Source organism: Cynocephalus volans, chromosome 10 (assembly GCF_027409185.1).
Source record: "Cynocephalus volans isolate mCynVol1 chromosome 10, mCynVol1.pri, whole genome shotgun sequence".
Classification (NCBI taxonomy): domain Eukaryota; kingdom Metazoa; phylum Chordata; class Mammalia; order Dermoptera; family Cynocephalidae; genus Cynocephalus; species Cynocephalus volans.
In genome coordinates, this window is record NC_084469.1 from 120,013,895 (window position 1) to 120,037,801 (window position 23,907).

Genomic DNA, 23,907 nt, shown 5'->3' on the forward strand with positions numbered 1-23,907 from the left:
AAGAGGGTTTACAGGCTAAAAGGACTTGAGAGGGAGCACAGGAGGAGCAGAGGGTGGGGTTCTGAGCCAAGATGTGAAAAGCCTCGATGTAGGGGATCTCCTTCCATTTTTTTAGGTGCTGGCAATAGTTAAAGAGGTCTCGTAGAATGTTAGGATCTAGTGTGCCCTCAGGGGGCCATGTGTTTTGATTATCTAAAGGATAATAAGGCCAATCTTGTGTGCAGAATTTGGTGAGGAGTTTGGGCTTAATATCCGGCCTGAGGGAAAGGTAGGTGAGGTTTTTCATAAGGCATTGAAGTGGAGAGTCCCCTAGGGAGGAGGAGGAAGCGCCCATTCTGGTCTCTTAATGGGAATTTAGACAGAAATCGGACAGAGATTTAGTGATAGGACAGATCCTTCGGCCGGTTTGGAAAGGTGGGATCCTAGAGGGCGTCCCCAGTAGGTCACGTCAGTCCCGGTAGGTTCAGGTACGAACCAGGAGGAGAGAAGGGAGGTGTGGGTCGTCACTCAGACCTCCACTTCTCTAGGGCAAAAGCCCGGTGCCTGAAGGAACCTAGCACCAGGATTTTCTGGTTGGGTCCCGGACCTGGGAAGTGGAGAGAAGAGAGTGGTGGACAGGAGGGTGAAAGAGAGAAGGAGAGAACAGAATGGGGCTTTTAACCTCCAAAAATGAAAGTAAAAGTTTACCGGGGCTTTGGAACCTGTTATAGTTTGGGAATTTATGGTGGTCGTGAAGACCGTGGTGGGGTGGGGTATGGGCATTAGGGACTACTGGACGATCAGGGCTAGACTCCCTGTGGTAGCCTGAAAAAGGGCTGGTGCCCTTTAGGAAAGAGGGCTTACTTAATGATGAGCCGGTGGTGAGCGGAAGGAGCCAGCACCGAAAAGAATGGACGAGGGTGGCCCGTCAGTGGTGAGTGGTGGAAGGGAGGCCGGTCCTGGAGGGACGGAGTTCCTGAGGGGTGACTCGAAAAGTGCTACCGCTGCGATTTGAAAAGTGTTACAGCTCGAGGGAGCCCCGAGGGGTGGCTAGGAAAGTGTTGCCGCTGCAATCCGAAAAGTGTCGCCGCTCGAGAGAAACTCCATCCTAGGTTTCGGCACCAAATGAAAGGATGAGTCGGCACTAGTTGACGATCCACCAGAGAGGGCTCGTTTATTAGGCAGCACACACACATATATATAGGGCTTTAAGGGAAAGCTGATTGGCTTAAAATACAATCCCTACTTAGCTTGGGGGGTGAGCTGATTGGTGTGCGATTCGCGCTGGCGGGAAGGAGAATGCGGAAGAGAAGGGCAACCAGCGCCATGATGGGGTGTGGCCGAGAAGGGCTTATGTGATCAGGGTGTGATCCCTTGGGGCATTTGGGTTCTTACAAGGTGCACATGCTTTTCATCACCCAATAGGCTAGCCTACCATTGAGTGAGGCTTGATGTGCCAGCATTTTTCAAATCTCTATTTGTGTCACATTTTCTAATATCCCCTTGGCCAAAGCAAGTTCCATAGCCAAGCCCAGATTCAAGACGTAGAGAAATAGACTCCACCTGCTGATAAGAGGAGCATGGAGCCACCATGCCAAGGAGCATGCACACAGGGATGGGAGGAATGATTGCTGCTGTACTTGCAAACACTCTGCCACACAGGTTTGCTCATTATAGAGGCTACATGGAAAGTTGTGAAAAAAGTCCTGGGTCCTTTTGGCCTGGCTCTTTGTACTATCTCAGTTCAGCTGGGTTGCTCTCCCAGGAGGTGGGAATGGGGTGAAGATGATACTCATCTTGGTGTGGGAGACATTTTTATTGGTGAGGACAATAAAAATAATGGTAGCAATACAAGTATTAATACTAGTCCAGCTAAGTAGCATGCACACATGATCCCATTTAATCCTCACAACAACCCTGAGAGCTGCAACTCTGCTGTCCAATTAGCAGCTGCTAGCCTCATGAGCTACTGAGCACTTGAAGTGTAGCTAGTCTCTATTGCTTTGCCTCCCATGGATTTGTCACCCCTTTTCGGGTGATGGAGCCGCCAAAGATTACTCAAAGCCCATCTTTTTTGAGCAGTGAGAAGCCCCAAAAAGGGGTTAATCTCCCAGAACCCTCAAGATGGAGGCATCCCTTCCATTTGGGAAATTAACCACAAATTGGGGTTCTCTTCCCGCATTTAATCTCCAGACCAGGAAGTTACAGGAAGAGAACATAGGTGGGGTTTTTGCTAAGTATAGTTTAACAAGTTTAACAATAGAAGCTGGTAACATTCAGTAAGAAAAGCAAGGTGACATTCTATAATGCAGTTAAGTCAATCCACTAACCAAAGTTTGATTTTAGCAAACATTCTCTTCTTACAGCAATTTCCCAGTATCTTTATATATCAATCAGTAACCTGTCTTTGAGCCAGCAACCTTGCTGTGTTACAATTCTTTATCTTACAACAGAGACTATATAGCCTGGGGAAAATTTCCTGTCCTTTGCAAGGTCAATATTTGAAACTGCAAGGCTTTGGAAAACCAGGCCCTTTGAAGTACATTTGCTTCATGCATACTCCACAAGTCTCAACTGAGATATGCTCTAAGTATAAAATATACAGAGCATAAAATATACACAGAATTTTGAAGACTTATTCTCCCCCCCCAAAAAAATAAGAATGTAAAATATCACACTAATGGTTTTTGCATTGATTGCATATTGAGAAGATAGTATTTTGGATATATTGGGTTAAAGAAAATGAACTATGAAAATTAATTTCCTTGTTTCTTCTTGCTTTTTTCAATGTGGCTATTAGAAAATATTTAATTGAACATGGGGTTCACACTGTGCTGTGCTAGATAACTATCATCTTGTTTTTGTAGACAAAGCAATTGAGGCTCAGAGCCTAAGTCACACAGCTAGAGAGGGACAGAACGGCCATGCAACTGTTACCGACAGGTCAGGCTCAGCTTGCTCTCTCACTTTAAACAATTGACCTGAAAGTCCAAAAGTTGATGCAAGGATTGGAAGGTTTATTAGGATTACTGGTACTCAACTAAATGTCTAACCAAGCAAACAAACGAAGAGAAAAAAGGAGCAGCGGTGTCTTGTTTAGCCTAGTCCTAATCGGTGGGGCCAACCTATTCCATGAACAGTAATTGATAAAAGAAGTTCTCCCCACTGTTTTCAGCATAAAGAAGAAAATTATTAACTAGATTAAAATCAGAAAAACAAAGCATAGCCAGGAGCCCTCCAGGGTGCACCTATACAGACGTGGATACAACCCAACCAAACAGAAGAGGGCTCAGAAAATCAGAGAAAGGTAAAGAGAATAAAGCATTGCCTTGTCAGAATTTAGGCCAGGGACTCCAGGAGAGACTTACCAGCAGCAGAGACATGGGAGCAAAATAGTCCCAGTGGCCACTTGCCTCTTGCAGCTAGAGTCCTCTCTGGTGCCCAAAGCTTTCCAATTTTTACTGTTAGGTTTGAATCTTGAAGGTTTTAGTCTCAAACTGGAGCAAAGAAAACCAGGAGCCAGGCAGTAAATTTAGGGTAGGTTAAATAATGGGGGCACTCCCGGGTGGAGGTTTCACGACCCTGCAAGGGAGTGAGACCGGGGAAGTCGAGACCGGGCAAAGGCCGGTGGGGTTTTTATAAGGGTGGGCCACTGTTGGCCAGCAGCCCATATATGGTGCATAGCTGTGTAAAGTTAAGTTTCGGTTTCTTGCATAGGTTCTGTTTTCCCCGATGTGACGTGGCCCTGAGCCGTTGCTCTGATGGTGGGAGATCTCTTGGAAGGTGACCTTCCGGTCGGGTGGGAAAGTCCCAGGGGCGGGTCCAACAAGATGGAGGCCCTGGTGCTGATGTTCCCCTATTCCGTGGGCCCAACATTTACCAGTGATTAAATTAGGCTCTCGAATTCCAAAGGCATAGAAATGAACAATGTACCCAACAGTAAAGCAAGCAACGCTTTATTAAAAGAGGAGATAGACTTATGCAGAAGGGGGTAGCAACAGTAAAGCTAGCCCCCTGAGGGGAGCTGTTCAGGGTCTTTTATAGGGAAAGGAGTTAAGGGGTGGCAGGCCAGCCTCTGTTCTGTTCTTCCTGGTTGCATCATGGGCGCATGCTCAGTAAGCAGTGGTATTCATCGTTGTCACCCCAGGGGTCATTGTAGCAGTCACCTTGATGCTTTGTGCATAGGTGGGAATTCCTAAAGGGGTCTTAAGGTTACTCTGTAACTTTTACAATTATAGTACACAAGCCTTGGGGAGGGGTTTTGCACCTCAGTAAACTGTCTGTTTCCTCTCTTAGTCTGTTTTGTCAGGGCAGCCCATGGGGTAATCATTTGCCCTGGGGGGGTCTCATGACTGAGGAGTGGAAAAGTAACAAAGTGTCCTCTGCAGGGAGAATGGAGTCAGTTTGGTTCACAGGCCTAGCCTTACTATGTTTCACAACCAGAACTGTCTCGCATTGAAGCTCAGGCTCCCAGGCCCTGGGGGGTGACGACAGCATTGGGGCCTGAGGACACTGAACCTGGCATTCTCCAGGGGACAGAGTTACTCCCCCAGCCTGATAGAAGCTCAATTAGGTTCATAACATTTCAGAGTTCTACCTGGTCTTGGGGTGAGCTCCATTCTGTCCTGAGGGGTGCCCCAGCAGGAGGGATGCCCCAGACTGTTCTAGAGTCTCCAGGCCCATGGGTTTGGATATATAGGGTTAAAGAAATATCCATTTCATTGATAAAATTATAGCAAATGGGAAGAAACCCGTAGAACAATGCCACAAGTATCTGCCTCTCTTCAACACATTTCCCCCAAGGCATTGTCCCCATAGGGGGCCCAGTTCAGTAGGGATCCCCAGGCCACACGCTCCTCTCCTAACCCAAACAGTTCCCATTGTACCCTATAGGAGCTAGAGGTTCTGAATCCAGCCCCATGCATTCTGGGCATTCCTGTTCTACCCTGTAGGAGCTAGAGGTTCTGAATCCAGCCCAATGGGAAGCCCTGGATGGGGTGGGGCAAATGGGGCCAGTCCTGCCCACAGCCCAAATATGACCCGGTGAGTGCAGGTCTAACACTCAGCAGTCCTCCCAGGTCAGAGGTACCACGGGTGCTGTGCCATGACGCCAAATTATACGGGCTCCCACCGGGGTCTGGAGGCTGAGTTCTAATCCCAAATGCTACTAATGTGATATAAGATCCTGCGACAACCCTGGTCTTGCTGGGTTTTCATTTCCTTCCCTGTCATCTTTATACTGATGGCTGCCTCGATTGTTTCATGGAGTAAAATGAGAAAATGCATGTGATGGTGTTTTTGGAAAAACTGTCTAAGAGATAAAAATACTTATGACATTGTCCCAAGAGTTCCTTCCGCTTTGCTACTATGTCATCAAGAAAACGATGGATGCTAAGTGACACAATCTTTCAGCCCCCAGATCTTGTACAGCTTGGATTTGGCATAAATGAAAATCGACTGTATGCAACTCTGCTAAGACCTTAAGGTACACAAGGACTTTCCAGTGAAAAACAGTGATTTGAAGCAGAAACAAATAGGAGAAAATGCTAATATGGTATTTGTCAGTTCTGGATGGTGAGCCCAAGGGTGTTTGTCATATTACTCTCTGGAATTTTGTGTGATTTAAATCTAAGAGAAACATTAAGCCATGCTTTACATTTGCAATCTCTTGAGCATTATCTGTAAGCAAAAGCCACTGGCACTTTTTTTTCTCTTTCAAAAGAAATAGATAGTGGCGCCCCCTCTACCATCACTCCACCCGAATTAGCCAACTTTGTCTTCTTTAAAGACCTGTTGGACCTTGACACTACCCATCCACCTTCCTCTGTCATTTTTATTAACATTGAAAGGTATATTTCTTATGTCTTCTTATCAACACCAGCAGCCTCAGCATTCAGTTTGCAATGCGGAAGACAGCATGAATTTAAGTATTAGGAGGCCACATACTTTGTGTGAATATCACTGTGCTTTTCTGTGTTTGTACAGACTGCTACTTTTGCTTAACTCCTCTTTAGTCTGAGGTAGAGATTTTAAAATTGGACCCTCCGTGTCCATTGTATATACATAACATGAATTGATAGGGAGAATCCAACCTCAAATCAAAACGGCATAAAGTCAACGATTGCTCTTCTCGCCTTGCATGCTCCATGCCTGTGTTCATTTGCATGGCCTGCTGTTTTGTTTCTCTCTTTGTCATGGAAAACTTTCAACATTTCCGAAATTGTATTATGTGCTTTATGGGGCGCTTTGCATACAGTGAAGTTTGTCCAAGTCCAGCGTTGGGTAGCTCAGCGCCACCTACTGGCAGATCTGTGGACTTATGTCATTCTTCTGTTCAGAGCTGTCTCTGCATACAGCTGAGCTTTGGAAGGGGGGAGACTCATCCCCAAACTGCTAATTCACAAGACAGCACAGCCTTAGAGTGACCTAGATGTACACGGGCTGTTGGGTGGCACGGAGGAGAGAGCTGTATGGAAGGTGACAGTCAGAAAGGACTCTAGAGCTGAAGTCCTTTCTGGGGAACCAGAATCATAAGGCAGGAGCAGGGGATCTAGGACAAGGGAACAGCAGAGACCTGGAAGATCCTGGCACACTTGAGTAACTGCAAGCACCTTGTTAACACCTAAAGTTCAGGGGTATGAGGAAAAAGGGGAAATGCTGGAAAACTCCACAGGGGCCTGGTCCTGAAGAGTCTTTGATGCCGGCCAGTCTAAGGAGACTGTTCTTTGGAGAATATGTAGGTTTGGTACCAGGAAACAGACTCTGATTCAGAGTGCGGGAGGGGAGTACTAATGTGGGGCAAAGAGATGTTGAACTGGGATGCAAAAGTAACAGAGGCCCCACTGATCCTGCAGAGACCCCTGGGCTGGGATGGCCTCTTGAATTGAGGCCGGAGGCAGGATGTTTATACCCTGGCATTGAGCAGTCACTGGATGCAGGATGTCCCGGGGGAGGGGATGTAACCATGTGCGAGACAGCTCTGCTAACATGCCGATGTCCTGGGAAATGCACTCCTCAGTCTTGAAGGGTGGAATCTGGATGCACACCACAGCACCCACTACAGAGGATAAGAGAAGAATTTTTAGGCCAGGGAGTTACATGATCTATGTTGTTAATATTATTGCTGGTGTTACTAATGTTCGCTGGATAATTTGAGTATAGGCGACTACAAAGAAGAAAATAACTGGTACAGAGCTGATTCTAAAAAATGGGTAATTCTTACTGTTATATTAATATGATGTAAAAATATATAATACTTTTATGATAGGCTAAGTGGCACACATGTCATCCTATTATACAAAAAGCTACACTATTTGGGTTTATTACGTACCAGATAGTTTCTCAGCCATTGTCTCATTTAAACCATACAAGAACCTGGCCAAGACTGGTGCTATCCTCATTTTGTGAGCAAGGGAACTGAAGCTCAGGGAGCTTAACTGAATAATTAGGTTATGCAGAGACCAGTGGAGCCCTAGGGGACCTCATTTCTGGTTTTCTACACTTTCCATTCTACCACACCACCCAGCTTGGACATATAGTGTCATCCACCATGCTGGTTGGCTGCTTGTCAGTGACATAACAAAATGACACAGACTATGGTGATTCTTGACAATTGGACATTATGAGCAAAGACCAGAAATGTGAGCTTTATTCTCCACTTTCTTTTTAAAGAAAAGTTGCATCCCATTAAAGTCAAATATTAAAGCTGTGAGTGCAAATGAGTGAGCAACAGAGTCATGAACTGACTTTTAAACTCTTTATTGAAACATAATATATATACAGAAAAGTGCATAAAAAGACACAGTTTGATTAGTTTTTATGCAATAAACACACCCACATAACTGGCATGGAGATCAAGAAAAAAAACACAACCAGCTTTCCAGAATCCCCCTTCCAGTCTCTCACCCCCTAGGATAACCACTGTGCTAATTTCTAACATCGTAGATTAACACGGCCTGTGTTTGAAACTTATATAAATAGAATCATAAAGTATATACTCTTTTGTGTCTGACTTCTACTCAACATTGCATTGAGGATTTATCCATATTATTGTGTATATACTGTGATTTCTTTTTTCTCATGGCTGTATAACATTCTGTTTTGTGAATGTACCTCAATGTATTCATCCATATTAGTGTCAATAGGCATTTGGGTGGTTTTCCATTTTTGGCTATTATATACATATTGTGCTGCCATGAACATTCCAGCACATTTCTTTTGGTGTGTATGTGTACATACTGCTGTTGGGTTTGTAACCAGGAATGGAATTGCTGGGTTATAGGATCATAGAATGAATTTTTAAGTTGTCATCTCCATCTCTTTGTATTCTGAGCTTATCTACCCTTTGCTGGCAGCAATTTATAAAACCACTTTTCAGTCTTCTCTCTTAGGTGAGATTCCTGGGAGAGAAATCAAGAAAGATCCATTTTTCTGCCTTTTTATCCTAGGTAATTTTAGTTGACACCAGAGTTCCGAGAATGAAATAAACTGCATCTTCCAGACAGATTACTGACAAACACTCTGGATTTTGCTATTCAAAACCATCTTTTGCATTTTCATAAAGAGTTACTGTTTTTTTGTTTTATAATCTATACTGTTTCATATTAATAATGGCCACTCCAACTTTCTTTTGATTAATATTTTCTGGTATATCTTTTTCCATCCTTTTATTTTTAATCTATTATGTAGTTATATTTAAAGTGGGCTTCTTGTAGACAATATGTGGTTGGGCCTTGGTTTTTTAAAATCCAGTCTTGTGTGTTTAGATCATTTACAATTAATGTAATTGTTGATACAGTTAGATTTGGGTAGACTATTTCATTGTTTTTCTGTTTGCCCTCTGTATTTTTCTTTCCTGTTTCCCCTTTCCTACCTTCTTTTGGATTATTTGAATATTTTTTTAGTATTCCATTTTAACTTATCAATTGGCTTTTTGGCTATATCTCTTTGTATCACTTTTTTAGTGATTGCTGCAGGGATCACAATATGTGTATCTAACCATTCACAGTCTACATAGAGTTACTATTTTACTACTTCAGGTAAAATATTGAAGCCTTACTAGCATATAGGTCCCTTTATCCACCCTCCTTTATGTTATAATTGTGAGATGTATGACATCTATGTACATTGAAAATCCCTTTCATCAGTCATATGTATTCTAAAGAATTTAAGAGAGGAGCCATAGTCTCTACTTTATAAGAAATGGTAAAGAAATATTTACTATTTTTTTGTGCTCTTCCTTCCTGAAGTTCCACATTTCTTTCTGGTATCATTTCCCTTCAGCTGGAAGAACTTCTGTTAGCATTTCTTTCAGAGCAGATTTTCTAGCAACAAATTATCTTGGTTTTGCGAGAATGTCTGTTTTGCCTTGATTCCTAGAAGATATTTTTGTAGGATAAAAAATTCTGTGTTGACAGTTCTTTCAGTAGTTTAAAAATGTTATTTCACTTTCTTCTAATCTCCAGGGTTTCTGACGAGAAATCTATAGTCATTCAAATAACTATTTTCCATATATGAAATGTGTCTTTTTTTTTTTTTTTCTGGCTAATTTCAAGATTTTTTTCTATACCTTGGCTTTTCAGCAGTTTGAGTACTATAGGTATGGTTGTGGTTTTCTTTAAGCCTCCCCACCCCCCCACCCTACCGCCCCATTTGAGGTTCACTGAGCTTCTTAAATCAGTAAATTTATGTCTCTGGCCAAGTTTAGGAAGTTTTCTCAGCCATTATTTCTTTAAATATATTTTTCTATAGCAATCTTTTTCTCCTCTCTGGTGCTCCAATGACACAAATATTAGACCTTTTGATATTACTGAATAGGTTGCTGACACTCTTCATTCTTTTAAATTTAATAGTTTTTCTCTCTTCTTCAGATTGGATAATTTCTCTTTATCTTCAAATTCACTGACTTTTTCTTCTTTCTGCTTCAATCTGCTGTTGAACCCATTGAATGACCTTTTTTTTTTTTTTGTATCTCAGATGTAGTGTTTTTTATTTCTAAAATTTTCATTTGGTTCTTTTTTTATACTTTCTGCTTCTCTCCTAAGAATGTCTATTTTTCCATTAATTTCAAGAGGGTTTACTTTTACCTCATGGAGCATGGTTATAATAACTGATTTAAAGTCTTTGTCTGATAATTTCAACATCTGAGACATCTCAGGGATGACATCTATTGATTGTTTTCCCTCGAAATTCAGTCACATTCTCCTGATTCTTTGTATATCAAGTAATTTTTGATTGCATTCTGGCCATTTTGAATGGTATGTTTTGAGACTCTGTGTCTTGTTGAAAATCCTCTGGAAAATGATTTTTTAAAGTTTGTTTTGTTTTAACAAGCAACCAACCTAGTTAGGTTCAGCGCACATGTTCCCACTTGCCTTTTGTGAGCAATGGTTCCAATATCAGTTCAATTTTCAAAGCTGTTTGAGTCTGCCCCACTCATGTGCCACTCAAGGTTGTGCTTTATGTTGTAGTTTAGTTCACAAAGCCTTTATTAGGCTCTTTGGGTCTGTTCTGCCCATGTGCAGTTTGGGGTGAGCTCATGATTTGTGTTGGTTCATACATAGAATTAGGGCATCCTCTTCTCTAGATCTCTCCACGATTTTCCCCCCACTCTCCAGCAACCAGGGTCCCCTTTTCATGGTTCCTCTGGACAAAAAGATGGGTTTTCTCTTGGGGATTTAGGTGTCTGCATCACCCAATGCTGTCTCTGTAGCTCCAAGAGAAGGGACATGTTGGGCAGGCCAGAAGAGAAAAAACAGAAATGAAACAAAAACGGGGACTTCCTCTGTACTCTCAGGCTCACAGAGTCTTGGTCCTTTGCCTAAACAGAGGGCGTTTCTCTTCAGAATTTTGCTATCTTCACCCACTGTGCAGTTCCTTGACTTAGGCTAACCTTGGATCAAAGCCAAGAGATATAGGAGATGAAAAAGCAAAGCAGAACAAAGTGGAAAACTCCCATCTTTATGTTTTGACTTTGCTCCCCAATCTGCCTGCTGTTTATTTTTCAGAATTCTTGCGTAGTTTCTTTTCTAGTTGTAATCATTGGAAGAGATAGGCTGTAGTGGGCTTACTCCATCTTGACTAGCACCAAATGCGGAATTACTGTTTTCTAAGCGTTTTCACAAATGTGTTTATTTCCCAAATATTTCTCACCATGTGCTAGGCACTGTGCTAGGTGCCAGGTATGTAACAGAGAACTAGACAGACACTGTCTACACTGACAGCCTACCAGGGAATGATGATACTGAATCAGCAGGCACTATAGGCATGCTTGTCACTTGGGAGAAGCAGGTAAGCTATTGTGGCTCAAAAACGGAACGTAAGCCAGTCCGCGGGTTAAGGAAGTCTTTCCAGCGGAGACGTTGTTTAAGCTGAGAACAAAGGAGCAGCATGAGTATGAGCAAAGAGGTGGGCAAGAGCCTTCCCAGAAAAGAACAGCGCACTTGGAGACCTCAAGGCGGGACAGAGGTAGCAGGTCTAGGAAGTGGAAAGAGGTCTGAGTGACAGTACAGCTAGAGGAGGGGGCGTGGCAGGAGATGAGTGGTGCTGGTCAGGAGGGTTGGGTCTTGTGGACCTTTGCAGGCCATGTTCTAGAATTTTAATCATCCCCTAGGGAAAATGAGAAGCAAAACATGCCCATAAATCCAATATGTTTGGAATCTGATCCCGTTTTACAGATGGGGAAAATAAGGCTGAGAAGGAAGTCTGGGGCATAGTATTTTTTGGATGAAATGGGAAGGTCCAGAGTGGGGGTTTGGGTGAGCCTCAGAGGGAGAAAATGGCAGAAAAAGGACTTGCAGCCAAGTTTTCACCTCCCCAATTGATCAGTGCTATTTGTGCCACCTCTTCTGCTCCTGGACATCTCAGTGTAACCCTCCTTAGCACCGAGAGCCAGGCCTGGTCATGCAGCATCTTTGCCTTTGTCTTTTCATCTCTGCAGAGCAGGGGCAGTACGAGGTGTATGTGTGAATGTGTTTGTGTGTCCCCAACGCTGATAACGTTTCTGACTGTGGCCGACAGTTTGTCCAGCAACGTCACCCACCAGTTCACGTCTCCCGGGGAATTCACCGTGTTTGCTGAGTGCACAACCAGCGAGTGGCATGTGACAGCTCAGAAGCAAGTGACAATGCGAGACAAGATGGAGAGGCTCAGTGTGACTGGATGCTCTGGCCTGTCCAAGTCAGGAGCCAGCCCCCTCTGCCAGGCTGTCTTTGGGGATCCTCTGTGGATTGAGGTGGAGCTCGATGGAGGTGAGTCTGCAGATTCGGGTAGGTCAAGGCAAACTGTAAAATCATTGGTTTCCTCCAAATCTATTCATCTCACTCACAGGCTTTGATAAATATTATATTAGTGAGTTAGTTTTTAGTTACTATTTATTCATTTATTTCGCAGCTAGTGTGTGCCAGGCTCTGTTCTAAGTGCTTTACATATTCAGGTCCACTCAGTACCTATCAGTATTATCTTCATTTTACAGATGAAGAAATGGAGGCACAGAAAGGTTAAAAAAAAAAAACATACCCAAAGTTACAAGGCTCATGAACTAGTGAGAGCTCCCAGTCTTCAGAAGGCCCTTCTTTGCCTGCCCGTAGTCCCATCACAAGAACTGAACTTCTAAGCCACTCCCTGTTGGGGAATTTGAATAGAATGAGGTAGGACTGGGAATGCTACCAGCTGGACGTGAGCCCTCCTTAGCGCAGCCAGTGCCCACTAGCCTGGCACAATCATGTTGCCCCCTGTGGGGCTGATAGTCAGCTACACACACTGTACAGCCATACCAGCTCTCATGGGGTTTACACCATCACCACTGTCATCACCATCACCATCATCATCCTCATGCAAACAGGAAGTATGCTAGCTTGGTTTCTATTGGAAAGAATCCTAATTTGTTTGTTTAAATCAGGTTTTAAGAGTCAACTATGATTTTTAGCATCCGGTTAGGACAACCATCCATGAACTGTAAGGGATCTCTCATCTGAATGTGAACTGGCTTCATTCTCATGTTGGCAAGACTTTTGGCAGTAAATAGCTTCACCTGCTCCTGCTTAAAACAAGACTCGAAGTGAATTCTCATACATAAAAACCAGCCCCTACTCTTAAGAGATGCTCCGTTTTCAGGCTATCTCCTTCAAGTATATCCCTGGTGGCAATGAAACATTTAAATTTTTTTGTTACAAACAGATGATAATACATGCATAGTATAAATAAATTAGAATATGCAAATGAGCAGAGAGGACCCCCTAAAAGAAAAAATCACTCATTAACCCAATATTCAGAGATAATCACTGTTAATATTTGGGGAGGGGGTTACATACTCTAGTATTTATATCTGTGTCCATATCCATGTCTATATCCAGAGTCTGGCTTCACAGCTTGAGTCTGAACTACTGTAGTATTATCAACTGCATGGTTGTTACCAACATTCTTAAATTTTTCTTACCCCACCTAGGAATGGAGGTGACTTATACTGTGCTTTCCGGCAACATAACCCTTGCTGAGTTCAACACCCAGTGGGGCTCTCTACCATACAATCTGACCCTGGACAGAGAAACCCAGGAACTGATGGGCCCTGGGATGCACCCCCTGGAGATTCGAGCCGTCAGCAACACCACCTCTGCACCCTCTAGAAACATCACAGTCCACTTCGTGCAGCCCCTGTCAGGGTTGCAGGCCTCCTGGGCTTCTAACCATTTGGAGCTCGGACAGGACCTATTGATCAATGTCTCTGTGGTTCACGGCATCCCAGAGAAGCTGACCTTTGAGGTGGCAGGACTCAACACAACCTTCTCCCAGGAAGAAGAGAGCTTTGGGCAACCATTTGGGATGTATCATGTGACAGTTCCTGTTGAAGGTACTTGGAGCTGGTGGTTCCCCTTCCAAACTTCCCTTCTCTTCCCTTTTGGACTTGGTGGCCAGGATCCTACACAGCAGTTTTTCAGTGTATCCTGGACACAAACATGGTTCACGGCATCCCGCCACGGTCACAAATAAGGAAGAGACAGATCTTGTCTGTCCTCATAGAACTTATAGTTCCAGGGGTTCTCAACTTTAGCACTTCTGACATTTAGGGATGGATAATTCCTTCTTATGGTCAGGGACTGTCCTCCGCACTGTAGGATGTTTAGAGCATCCCTGTCTTCTATCCACTAGATGCCAGGAGTACCAGCGCCCCAATTCTGACAACCAGAAATGTCTCCAGACATTGCCAAATGTCCCCTGATAGGCAAGCCACTCCATTGAGAACCACTGGAAGAGAGCAGGTGTATTCAGACTTCTTCCAGCATTTCTAGAGAAGAGTGTGGTTTGGGAAACGGCAGTCCAGAAATAGGTTAAAAGTGAAGAGTCTTCGGAAGAGGGGGGTGGGGAGAGGAAGTGTCAGGATGATGCTGGCAGGGGGACAGGTTGGCTGGCACCAGCCCAGGGAGGGGTCTGCAGCACACATTAGCATTCAATCTGGAAGGAACTGAGCGTACCTGAGGGCAGGGTGCTGAGATCAGCAGGCAGGAATGCGATGAGGATCCCAGAGTCTCCAGCCCACCCAGGCCCTGCCCACAGCTCCTCCTGGAACTCAGAGGTGTGCAAGAAAGGGGGTAACACTGAGCGAGTGTGGGGTTACCATGCCCTCAGCAAGGAACTTGGCAAAAGAAATAGCAGAAGGGACGATAAATTCAAGAAGAAAACCACTGGAACTTTGCCAGGTACCAAGGGTCCAACTTGAAGCAGGAAGAATCCAAAGGTTACTGAGACTGGAGAATACACACAATACATAGGCTGTAATCCAAATGCAAATTTAGTGCCATCTCCCAAGTAAACGTTAGTGGGAGAAGTGTATACCTTGCTAATTGATAAAAATGCATGCCATGTGGCTTTTTCCATTCATTCCTCCCCGATTAACAGACTTTCCTCCTCCTGATATGAACAGATTTGGACTACTCCAGGGGCTAAGGGGGTGGGAGGAAGGAAAGGCAATGGGATAGGACAAGGCGTTTGCACGCAGTGGTGCTGGCCCAGTCTTGGCTGGCCTGACTCTTGGGGCCTGGCAGATGTTTGAAGTTGCCTCTTGCAGGAGCTTCTATGGGTTCCTGAGGCCCTGTTGGGTCCTGGGGCCACAGCTCCTGGGATGGGGCAGTGCCTCTCCTTGAGCTGGCCACATCAGCCTGGCTGCTTCTCCTGGGCCACCTCCATACCCTCCTGGATGGAGTTTCCTTATTTTCCCTCCTCTTCAGCAACCCCTCTCCCCAAGGCCCACATCTGGTCCATAGAAAATTCTTACCCATTCCTTGGCCTACCCCAGCCAACTGTAGTTGTTTCCCAGATGCAGAAATGCAGCCCCTTCCTCCCTCCCTCCCTCTCTCTCCACCCCTCCTCCCCTGCCCCATCCTAGATTGTTCCTTCAAGGGCATGAGTAAGGAGCCTATCCATGGGATTCCCAAAGCTCTCCAAGGAAGGGTCCCCTCTGAAGACCTCCTCTCTGGACTTCAGAGAGGAGAAAGCAGAACCCACTCACCCTTTTTCCCCATGAGGGAGAAGGGATGGGATCACATGTATTAGCAGCTGTCTCCAAAGAAATCTTACACATTCTTCCCTTCCCTCTCCACTCTCTCGACCCTTTTCAAAGTCCTGCCATATCTCTCCCACTTTTGGGATCCCCACCTTGCTCTGACTAATGAGCATCTTCTTGTCCTTGAAATTTAACTCCATCCCATGTGCCATTTCTTTCTCTCCTGAAGTTGAAGTGATACCACCCCATTCCCACAATGCCCCTATGGGGGTTCCTCCTGTGGTTTGGCACTTAGTGTCCTACATGTCTACTAGACAGTAAAGCTCTTGAGGACAGGGACTATGTTCCTTCATTTCTGTGTCCCCAGAGCCTTGCACCATGCTTGGTGGACAGCAGAGACTCATTAAATGCTCAGGGCACGACAGATTTGGATGCTGCCAGCAGTGGACTGGGGAAGCACGAGCTGGGAGAGCTGTCTCAGTGCAAGCTGAACAGTTGACAACAGCGCCCATAATCCCCCACCCTTTGCATTGCAGGCACCTTTCTGGTCACTGTGCGCATGCAGAATGCCTTCTCAAACTTGAGTTTGGATATTGGAAGCGTCACTGTCACAGGCAAGTTGTTTCCACCAGGGAGTATATAACCTGTTACTGGGAATCCAAGGTCTTGCACTTGCTTGGGATCTAGTAAGGGGCCCTTCAAAACAGGGCTCTGAATGTGTATCTTGTTCTACAGACATCAAGAATTCTCTAGTTACTCTAAAGATACCATGATGCATACAGTAAAACATTCAGCCACTGATACCGAATTCTAAAGTAGGAGAGTTTGTATTAATTATGACGCTTTAGGCTACCAGCGGCAGAATGTCCAGCCCAAGTGGCTTTCAATTCAGGGCTTTCTTATCTCACATGAGATGAAGTTAGGAGGTAAGTAGTTCGAGGGTTGGTTCAGCAGCACAGTGATGCCATCAGGGACCCAGGCTCAGTCTGTCTTTCTGCTCTGCTGTCTTCAGAGCTTTGACTTTGTCCTGGGCTTGCCTCTCATGAGTCAAGTAGCTGCTGCAGTTCCGGACATTGCTTGTCCACCAGCATATTGAGCAGTAGAAGGGCCTTTCTTCCTGCATACTCTTTTCATTAGGGGAAAATGCTTTCTACTAGTCCCCAGCAATCTTCCCCTCAGATACCACTGGTGAGGGCAGGGTCATGTGCCCAGCCATATGGGATGCAGGGAAAGCAGGCATCCAGTATTTTCAGGCTCTGTGCGAGAAGGTGGATTCTGGCTGCCAAGAGGCTGGTGGGGGTAACGGCTGTTGGGTAGCCAGCCATCAGTAGCTATCACAGAGCTTCAAGTTCACCTTGAATGTGTTTGCTGGGACTCTTTGAGTAGCAAGGGACAGAAAAGCAGTTCAAACTGGCTTGAGTCAAAAGGAAATTTGATCAGGAGGTAGACCTGGTTTTCACTACCCCTGAATCCATCACTCAGTGTCTTCAGAAATCTTCCTCTCTCCACCTCTTGGTTTCGCGTTGGCTTCCTTCTGATTCTCTCTCCCCACGCGGTAACAAGATGACCCCAGGCTTTGGTCTTTAGCCCCAGATGAGAAAGAGCACCTCTTTTTTGGCTGTTTCTAGTGGAAGTCCTGAGGCTGCCTCTTGCTGGTCCGTGTTCAGTTCCTGTTCCCTCCTGGACCAGCTGCTGAGACCGGGGAGAAGTGGTCCTCGGTTTGGGCAGAGCAGCGTCACATACCCACCCTGGAGCAGGAAGTAGGGTCAACTTCACTCAAACCCAAGACTGAGAGTGGGGGAGGGATGGTTTCCCAGGGAAAATATCACCTGTAAGTGCTGTTACGACAAGAAGGGGGCAGGGATGCTTGGACAGGGGAAAATGCACTATCAGATGTTCATTCTGCTGTCCACAGCCCTCCTTTTCTGTGTATGGAATTTGAGGCCCAGAGAGGTCAACTGAGGCCCACTCAGTTAATTCATGGCAAGATTAGAGGCAGCAACTCTTTCTCTTGATTTCCTCATCCAGGGTTATGAGACTGTCTTCCTTCTTAATGTTAAGAAAGGCCTGTGTCTGGCATCTTAGCCTTGCTTTGTATAATTTTCTACATCTTCAAAGTTATAGTTGTGTGAATGAGAATTCATTTGGAGATAATTTTTTAAAGATCAGTAGTACCCAGATCTTAATATATCCAAGTCACTAGGGCCCAGTGAATTACATGGAATAACCCTAAGTTCCTATCTTGATCACTACACTTTAGACATTAATCATATTAGTATTTAAATGTCTTCAGAGCATATCAATTAAGTGTTCCTCTTCCATTTTTTTTAACTGAACACACTAGCATCCTTTATTAGATGTATAGTGTACAAGGCAATGGTATATACAGCACAGTGCTCCTGGGACCCTGAGAAATAGGCATTGCCTTTGGTCTTGTTTATAGACGAAGACACTGAGACTTAAAAAAATAACTAACCTGCCCAGGTTCACACAGCCAATGAAAGGCCAATAAGAGGATCCAAAAACACACCATACTGTGCTGCACAGGCTCCCACCAGCTGGCCAGAGCTGGCTGTGCCCCTCTCTTCACACTCCACATTCATTAGCGTGAGGTTGGTAGCTTGAGATCTGGCTTGGTGGGAATATTTACACCAGGGAAATTAGCAAACACCACAGATCAGGGCTCCCCACTCCAACTCCTCAATTGGCAGTTAAACATGAACAGCACACAGGTACATCTATCTGACTCTAAATCTTGCCTTTTGCCTGCATTGGCAGCTGCCTCTTAGCCACTGAAGAGGTGTCTTTAGCCCAGTGGTAGACAGGATGTTTTGCTTTTGACCCATTTCCCTGTGAACTGAATGTTTGCTATGTTCCCCTAAACCACTCCCAAAGACAGGCTAATGCCTCTGGGACAAATTCATCATGACCCTCTGACTCTGCCTTTTCACAGCCTTATACCCACCAGCAAAATTTGATGCCCATCCCCACTGTGTTCACAGCCCCTGACAGTCTCCAAGAACCATCTGGAACAAATGCTGAAGAAAAGAATGTGAGTATTTTCTTTTAACATTCAACCTCACAAGAAAAAGATGTTCAAACACTCTGTATTAGTCTTGAGTTTTGGTTTGTTGGTACTAATAGCCAGAGCACAAGGAATCCCAAGGCTTCTTCCATTTGAAAAAAGACTCACAAGGATTGAAATCAAACAAAGCATGTTCTCTAACCACAACAGAATTATGTTGTAAATCAATAATAAATGCAACCTATCCAAATTTGTGGGATGTAGCTAAAGCAGTGCTCAGAGGGAAAATTATAGCTTTTAATGTTTATCTTAGAAAACAGGCCCAGGTTCTTTAGTTTTTATAACACAACCGAGTCTTCAGCTCCTTGCCGTTGACATTGTTCATGCATGCATTTATTCAATAACAAAACATATTGTGCATCTACAATGTTCAAGCCTTGGTATTGGGGCTGGGGATACAATGGTGATTAAACAGATGTGGTCCCACCTTCATGAAGCTTAGCAGGTGAGACTAACAAACCAATTAACATGTAATTAGGAATTGTAATAAGTGTCTAACAAGAGCCAACAGGGTACAGTGATAACGGTTAACACAGGGTGGTCTAGCAAATGTGGTTAGACAAACCCTCTCAAGAGGTGACATTTAAGTGGAGACATGAAGATAAGACAGTCAACCTTGCTGGAAATCAGAGCAAGAGCTTTCTGGGGAAGGAGTGAGTAGACCCTGAGGCTGGAAATGGCTTGAAGCCAGTGGGGCTGGAGCTTGGTAAGGGAAGGGGGTGTAAGAGATTACAGAGAAATGGACAGAGGCCAGATCACACAGGGCCTTAGGTGCCAAGGCAAGGAGTTTGGATTTTATTCTCAGGCCATGGGAGGCCATGGGAGGCTGAGTTCCATTGGAGCCTCGTGCTATTCCAGGTAAGCCCTCCGGGCTTGAGCAAGAGGCTTGCAGCCTGAGTTGTTGAACAGGTCCCACCAGAATTTACTGCAGGAACACATCCTGGGCCCTGCCAGTCCCTCTTCTAGAACCTACATGCTCTCCATTACTGCACAGCTTAACCTTCCTCCTCTGCCTTTGAGATAGTCCTGGGAGCCTGGTGTCTGGGAAAGCTTCCCCTGACTCCTGCTGTCTGGTTTATAAAGGTAACAGTTCTGCAACTTTCCTGCATGCTGGACATGGTGTTAAGCAGATTGAATCCGGCAACCCCCAGAGTCAGATGCTGTCAAACCCTGGGAGGAACAGAAAAGCTTAGAGACTTAGAAACTGGCCGCTGGCCACAGGCCTGATGAGCCGGTCTGAGATTTGGCTAGCCCCAAGGTCTCCATTCTTAACCCGTGGCCTTCCTCTCCCACGTTCTCTTAATTCCCCAGGCTCCCGTTACTGGAACACAATTATCCCTCTGTGTTTTAATTGTCCTTTTACGTGCCTTTTCCCTACCAGACTTACGGACAGGGGCTGAGTCTCCTTATTCCGGTATCTCTAGGCATCAAGCACAGGGCCTGGCCCAGAGTGGCCTCTGTTAACATACTTAAATGCAGAGTGGACCCTGAGTCCACACTTCAGTAAAGTTACTTGCCTGGTGAACCTCAGCAGTGGTCCCCAAGCCCCCCGAGGGGAAGCCGGGCAGATCAGCCAGGGCCCCTGTTCCCTGCCTTGCACCATGGCCAGTCTTGGCACAGATGGCCCTAGGGTGGGGGTGGGGTGCCAACAGCAGCTGGCAGTGAGGCTGAGCTAGGTGTGGAGGGCCATCTCACCAGCGGCTGCTTTTTCTGCAGGGAGACAAAGACGATGTGGAGGTGTACGTTGAACCTGGTCTGTACGTGGATCCTTTCACGACAGTGACCCTGGGCTGGCCAGACCACGACAAGGACTTACATTTCCAGTGGTCATGTGGTGGGTGGTATTAGAGTTCATGAACGGTTCTATATCACCAAGAAGTGGTAAAGAGCAGTCAGATTTTGCATTCTTCATCTTCACACTGGCATTACTTATGCCTGGCACTTTGTGTAGTGTGTACGTACCAGAGATGACAAATTCCATGGGAATGGGAGATGAGGGGAGCAGTGGCAAACTAAGATGGGGGTGGCCCTGAATCCAGGCAACGAGGGGACACACTGTCCTTAGAGAATTTAAAAACAAGGGCAGAACCCTAAACATGGTCTGCGTCTTAGTTATCAGGAGGCACTGGGAATTTTAAACAATGTCAGTGATGAAGTACTTCTCCCCCTGGGGGTAGCCCTCCCTTCACGCCCACCCCCTAGGTATATCGCTAGAGGGAGGGTCCACCGGGAGGAAATGAGTCAGGCATTTTTTGACACACCATGGCAGCACCAGTGCTCATTGTCTAGAAATGAGTGTCCTTTTTACAGGGATACATCCTGGCAACACACACATCCTTTAAGAAATAAAATAAATGTCATTTACAGTGTACATATTGCTTTTGTCACCATGTTTTTTTGGTTTTTTTCATTGAACAATATATCTTGCATATCTTAATGTCATGATATCGTCTCCATCTTGGTTTTTCACAAATAGACTGTCGTGCTGATGTGTGATCATTTACTTACCAGTGCCCTCCTTTTGGACATTTAGGTGGTTTCAAATTGTTTGCTCTTGTAAACAACACTGTAACGAACATCCTTGTAGTTTCATCTGTGGCTATATTTGTAAATAAATTTCTAGAAATGGAATAACTGAGTCAAAAGTCATGTAAACTTTTAAGGCTTTTGATATCAATTGCTACATGGTCACGACCTCCTTCTGTATTTTAGTTCTTATTATCTGAATACAGAGGATACAAGTATAGAGTTTAGGCAACTAGGCTGATGAGCCTGACCCCAGACATATCTTGTGAATGACTGCCACGTTGGAGGTGGTGGGGAGAGAACTATTGATGGATCAATATCACTCAATGGGGCTGAAGGGCAGAGGAGACAGAAACATACAGAGCTGCTGACATAAAGCAGGAGACGATGTGTAGCAGCTTCCCAAATGGAGGTGCAGCCTCCCAGGTCTCCACGGTACCACGCAAGGATGTAGAGCTGCGAACAGCCTCATCCACATGGAGTGACAATCACCCCAGGGATAAGAAGTTGCCCTGGCCGTTCTCTGGGGGCTGTAGATCCTCCCTGCCCCTCTCCTGCTGTATACCCACCCGATCACCAGTGCTACAGGGCAGGCTGACCACATCCTGCAGGTTCGCTCAGTGTCATTTTCCCAGAAGCATCCTTCTGCAGCACCATTTCTGCAACCTGCAAGTGATAGTTTTTTTAAAAAATCAAATCCTCTATTTGGAGCTGATGTTGTTATTCGTGATTCCTTTCTTCTAAAAATCCCAGACCAGAAGGTAGCAATGTGTGCCATGTTCAGGGTTCTTGGATGGATAACAGTGTTTGCCCATCTCTCTTAGGGCGTTGCTGGGCTCAGTGGAGAGACTGTGTTGAGAGGCAGCTGCTCCGCGCAGACCAGAGGGAGCTGGTGCTTCTACCGTCCTGCCTGCCGCCGCCTACCTCTGCTGTGACCCTGTGCCTGGCCGTCCTCAGAGGCCAGGAGCTGGAGAACAGGACAGAACGGTGTCTCTATGTGTCGGCTCCCTTGGAACTCAGGCCTCGAGTCAGGTGAGACACGTGGGCAAACTCCCCTAATGTTGCCATTCACTCATTCATTCATTAGTGATGTATACTGAGAGCCAACTCAGGCTGGCACTGACTTAGGGGCAGGGCTTACAGTGGGGGCAAATCAGCTGCCGTCTCTGTTCTCACAGGGGTTGCTACCTGGTGACTGGGAGTCAGAGAAGGCTTCCCTTAGGAACTGGGGCTCAGCAGAGGTGGGAAGGAGGAGGAGGAATTAACTTGGCCGGGGAAAGGGAGGTAGAAGGGGAACAGAATGGCAAAGGGAGGGAGCAGAGAATAATCAGGAAGTGAAAAAGGCTGTGCCCTCGAGTATAGAGAAGAGGAGAGGGGCAAGAAGAAGCTGGAGGAGTAGGCAGGGCCTGGCAGGTCATGTCAAAGATGCTGGTCTTTTTCTTAAGAGTTCTATAGAGAAAGCCATTCAAGGGGCCTAAGCAGGTGGAGGACATTGTTTCAATGCTCTGGTAGCAGGACGAGGGCAAGTGAGGACTCAGGGAGATCGTGTCGCCTCTTGCAGGAGTCAAGGTAAGAGGTCAAGTTTGCTTGGCCTATCAAGCCGGTCCCTGCAGGAAGCAGATGACTCATTCAAACCAGGAATGATTAGAGTTGGATGCAGGGTCCATTTACACATGTGGGCAGGGACAAGGGAATGAACCAGGGGTGACAATGCAGGTATACAACAGGCGGAAGCCATTATCGCTCCTGGGACTGCAGAGGAAAGAGGGGGAGGTGGTGCTGTTGGAACCTCCTGGGAAACTTAACTGCAGGAGAGGGACTTCCCCACAGGAGCTGTGGCCTTGGCTGGAGGGAGGGAGAGGTGGACACATACCCAGCCTCTCTCCTCTCACACTCCAGTCCTCACTGCTTTCATTGGCTGGACCCAGCCAGACGCCAGAGGGTGCAGGAGCTTGGGTGATGCCATCCACACAGATCAGTCTCCTAGGGCACAGAGCCACAGAGAATTTGTGAATGGTCCAGAGGGGCAAGTGGAGATCGTCCAGCTCACTTGTGCTAGGACAGACATGATGAGAGAAGTAGGAAGATTCTGGAGCTATTATGATGTTAAGACCGAAAGGACCTGGGGGTAGATTGGACAAACAGCGGATGCCAAAGTGACCTGTCATTGGCTCAAGGAAGGGAATAGGACATTACAGAGAAGGTCCAGAGTTCAAATTCAGACACACTGGTTCATGTTCTATCCACCCACTTAGGAGCTGGGTCAACTGGGACAAATCACAAGCTCTCAGAGCCTGGTTTGCTCATCTGTGATATAGGGATTCTGACACATCACCCACAGGACTGTCGTAAGCATCATATAATCTAATAATAATGGAAATCATTTAGGCATGGCATGTCTGCTATAAAAGCATAGCATTAGTTTATTATTATCAGAATTAATATTATTAGAATCATAGAAATTGCCTGGTCTTATCTCCTCACTTTGCAGTGGAGGAAACTGAGGCTCAGAGAGTTTAAGTGGCTCATGCAAGGTGATCATTCATAAGCGTCACTGTAAGATTCAAACCTAGGGCCTTGTCTCTGCTCACGCACTTCTCATATCATTACCCCCACGCAGTGACTGAAATGGGAACTCGGTCAGGCTGCAGATCACTCCACCTTCACGGCCGGGGCTATGTTCCGGTTTTGATTGGAGCAGGGGCAGATTTTACATTACTTTTCATTCAAAAAAAGGCCATTTCCGACCTTAAAGAACTTGAGAAGAACTGGGCAAGAAAGCAGGCCAGTGGTCGTGATGCCTGAGAGAGCTTCCTTGCTC

General features: G+C 45.7%; 1 protein-coding gene across 1 annotated transcript in view; it reads left to right on the top strand.

Moving 5' to 3' along the window:
• Positions 1-23,907, top strand: part of LOC134387703 (polycystin-1-like protein 2) — a 101,466-nt gene that overhangs the window by 19,755 nt on the left and 57,804 nt on the right. The window contains exons 6-11 of the mRNA XM_063110097.1: positions 11,998-12,227; positions 13,424-13,825; positions 16,012-16,089; positions 18,478-18,527; positions 20,277-20,394; positions 21,911-22,118. Coding sequence (XP_062966167.1) covers positions 11,998-12,227; positions 13,424-13,825; positions 16,012-16,089; positions 18,478-18,527; positions 20,277-20,394; positions 21,911-22,118 — 1,086 coding nt within the window. The remainder of the gene's footprint in view (positions 1-11,997; positions 12,228-13,423; positions 13,826-16,011; positions 16,090-18,477; positions 18,528-20,276; positions 20,395-21,910; positions 22,119-23,907) is intronic.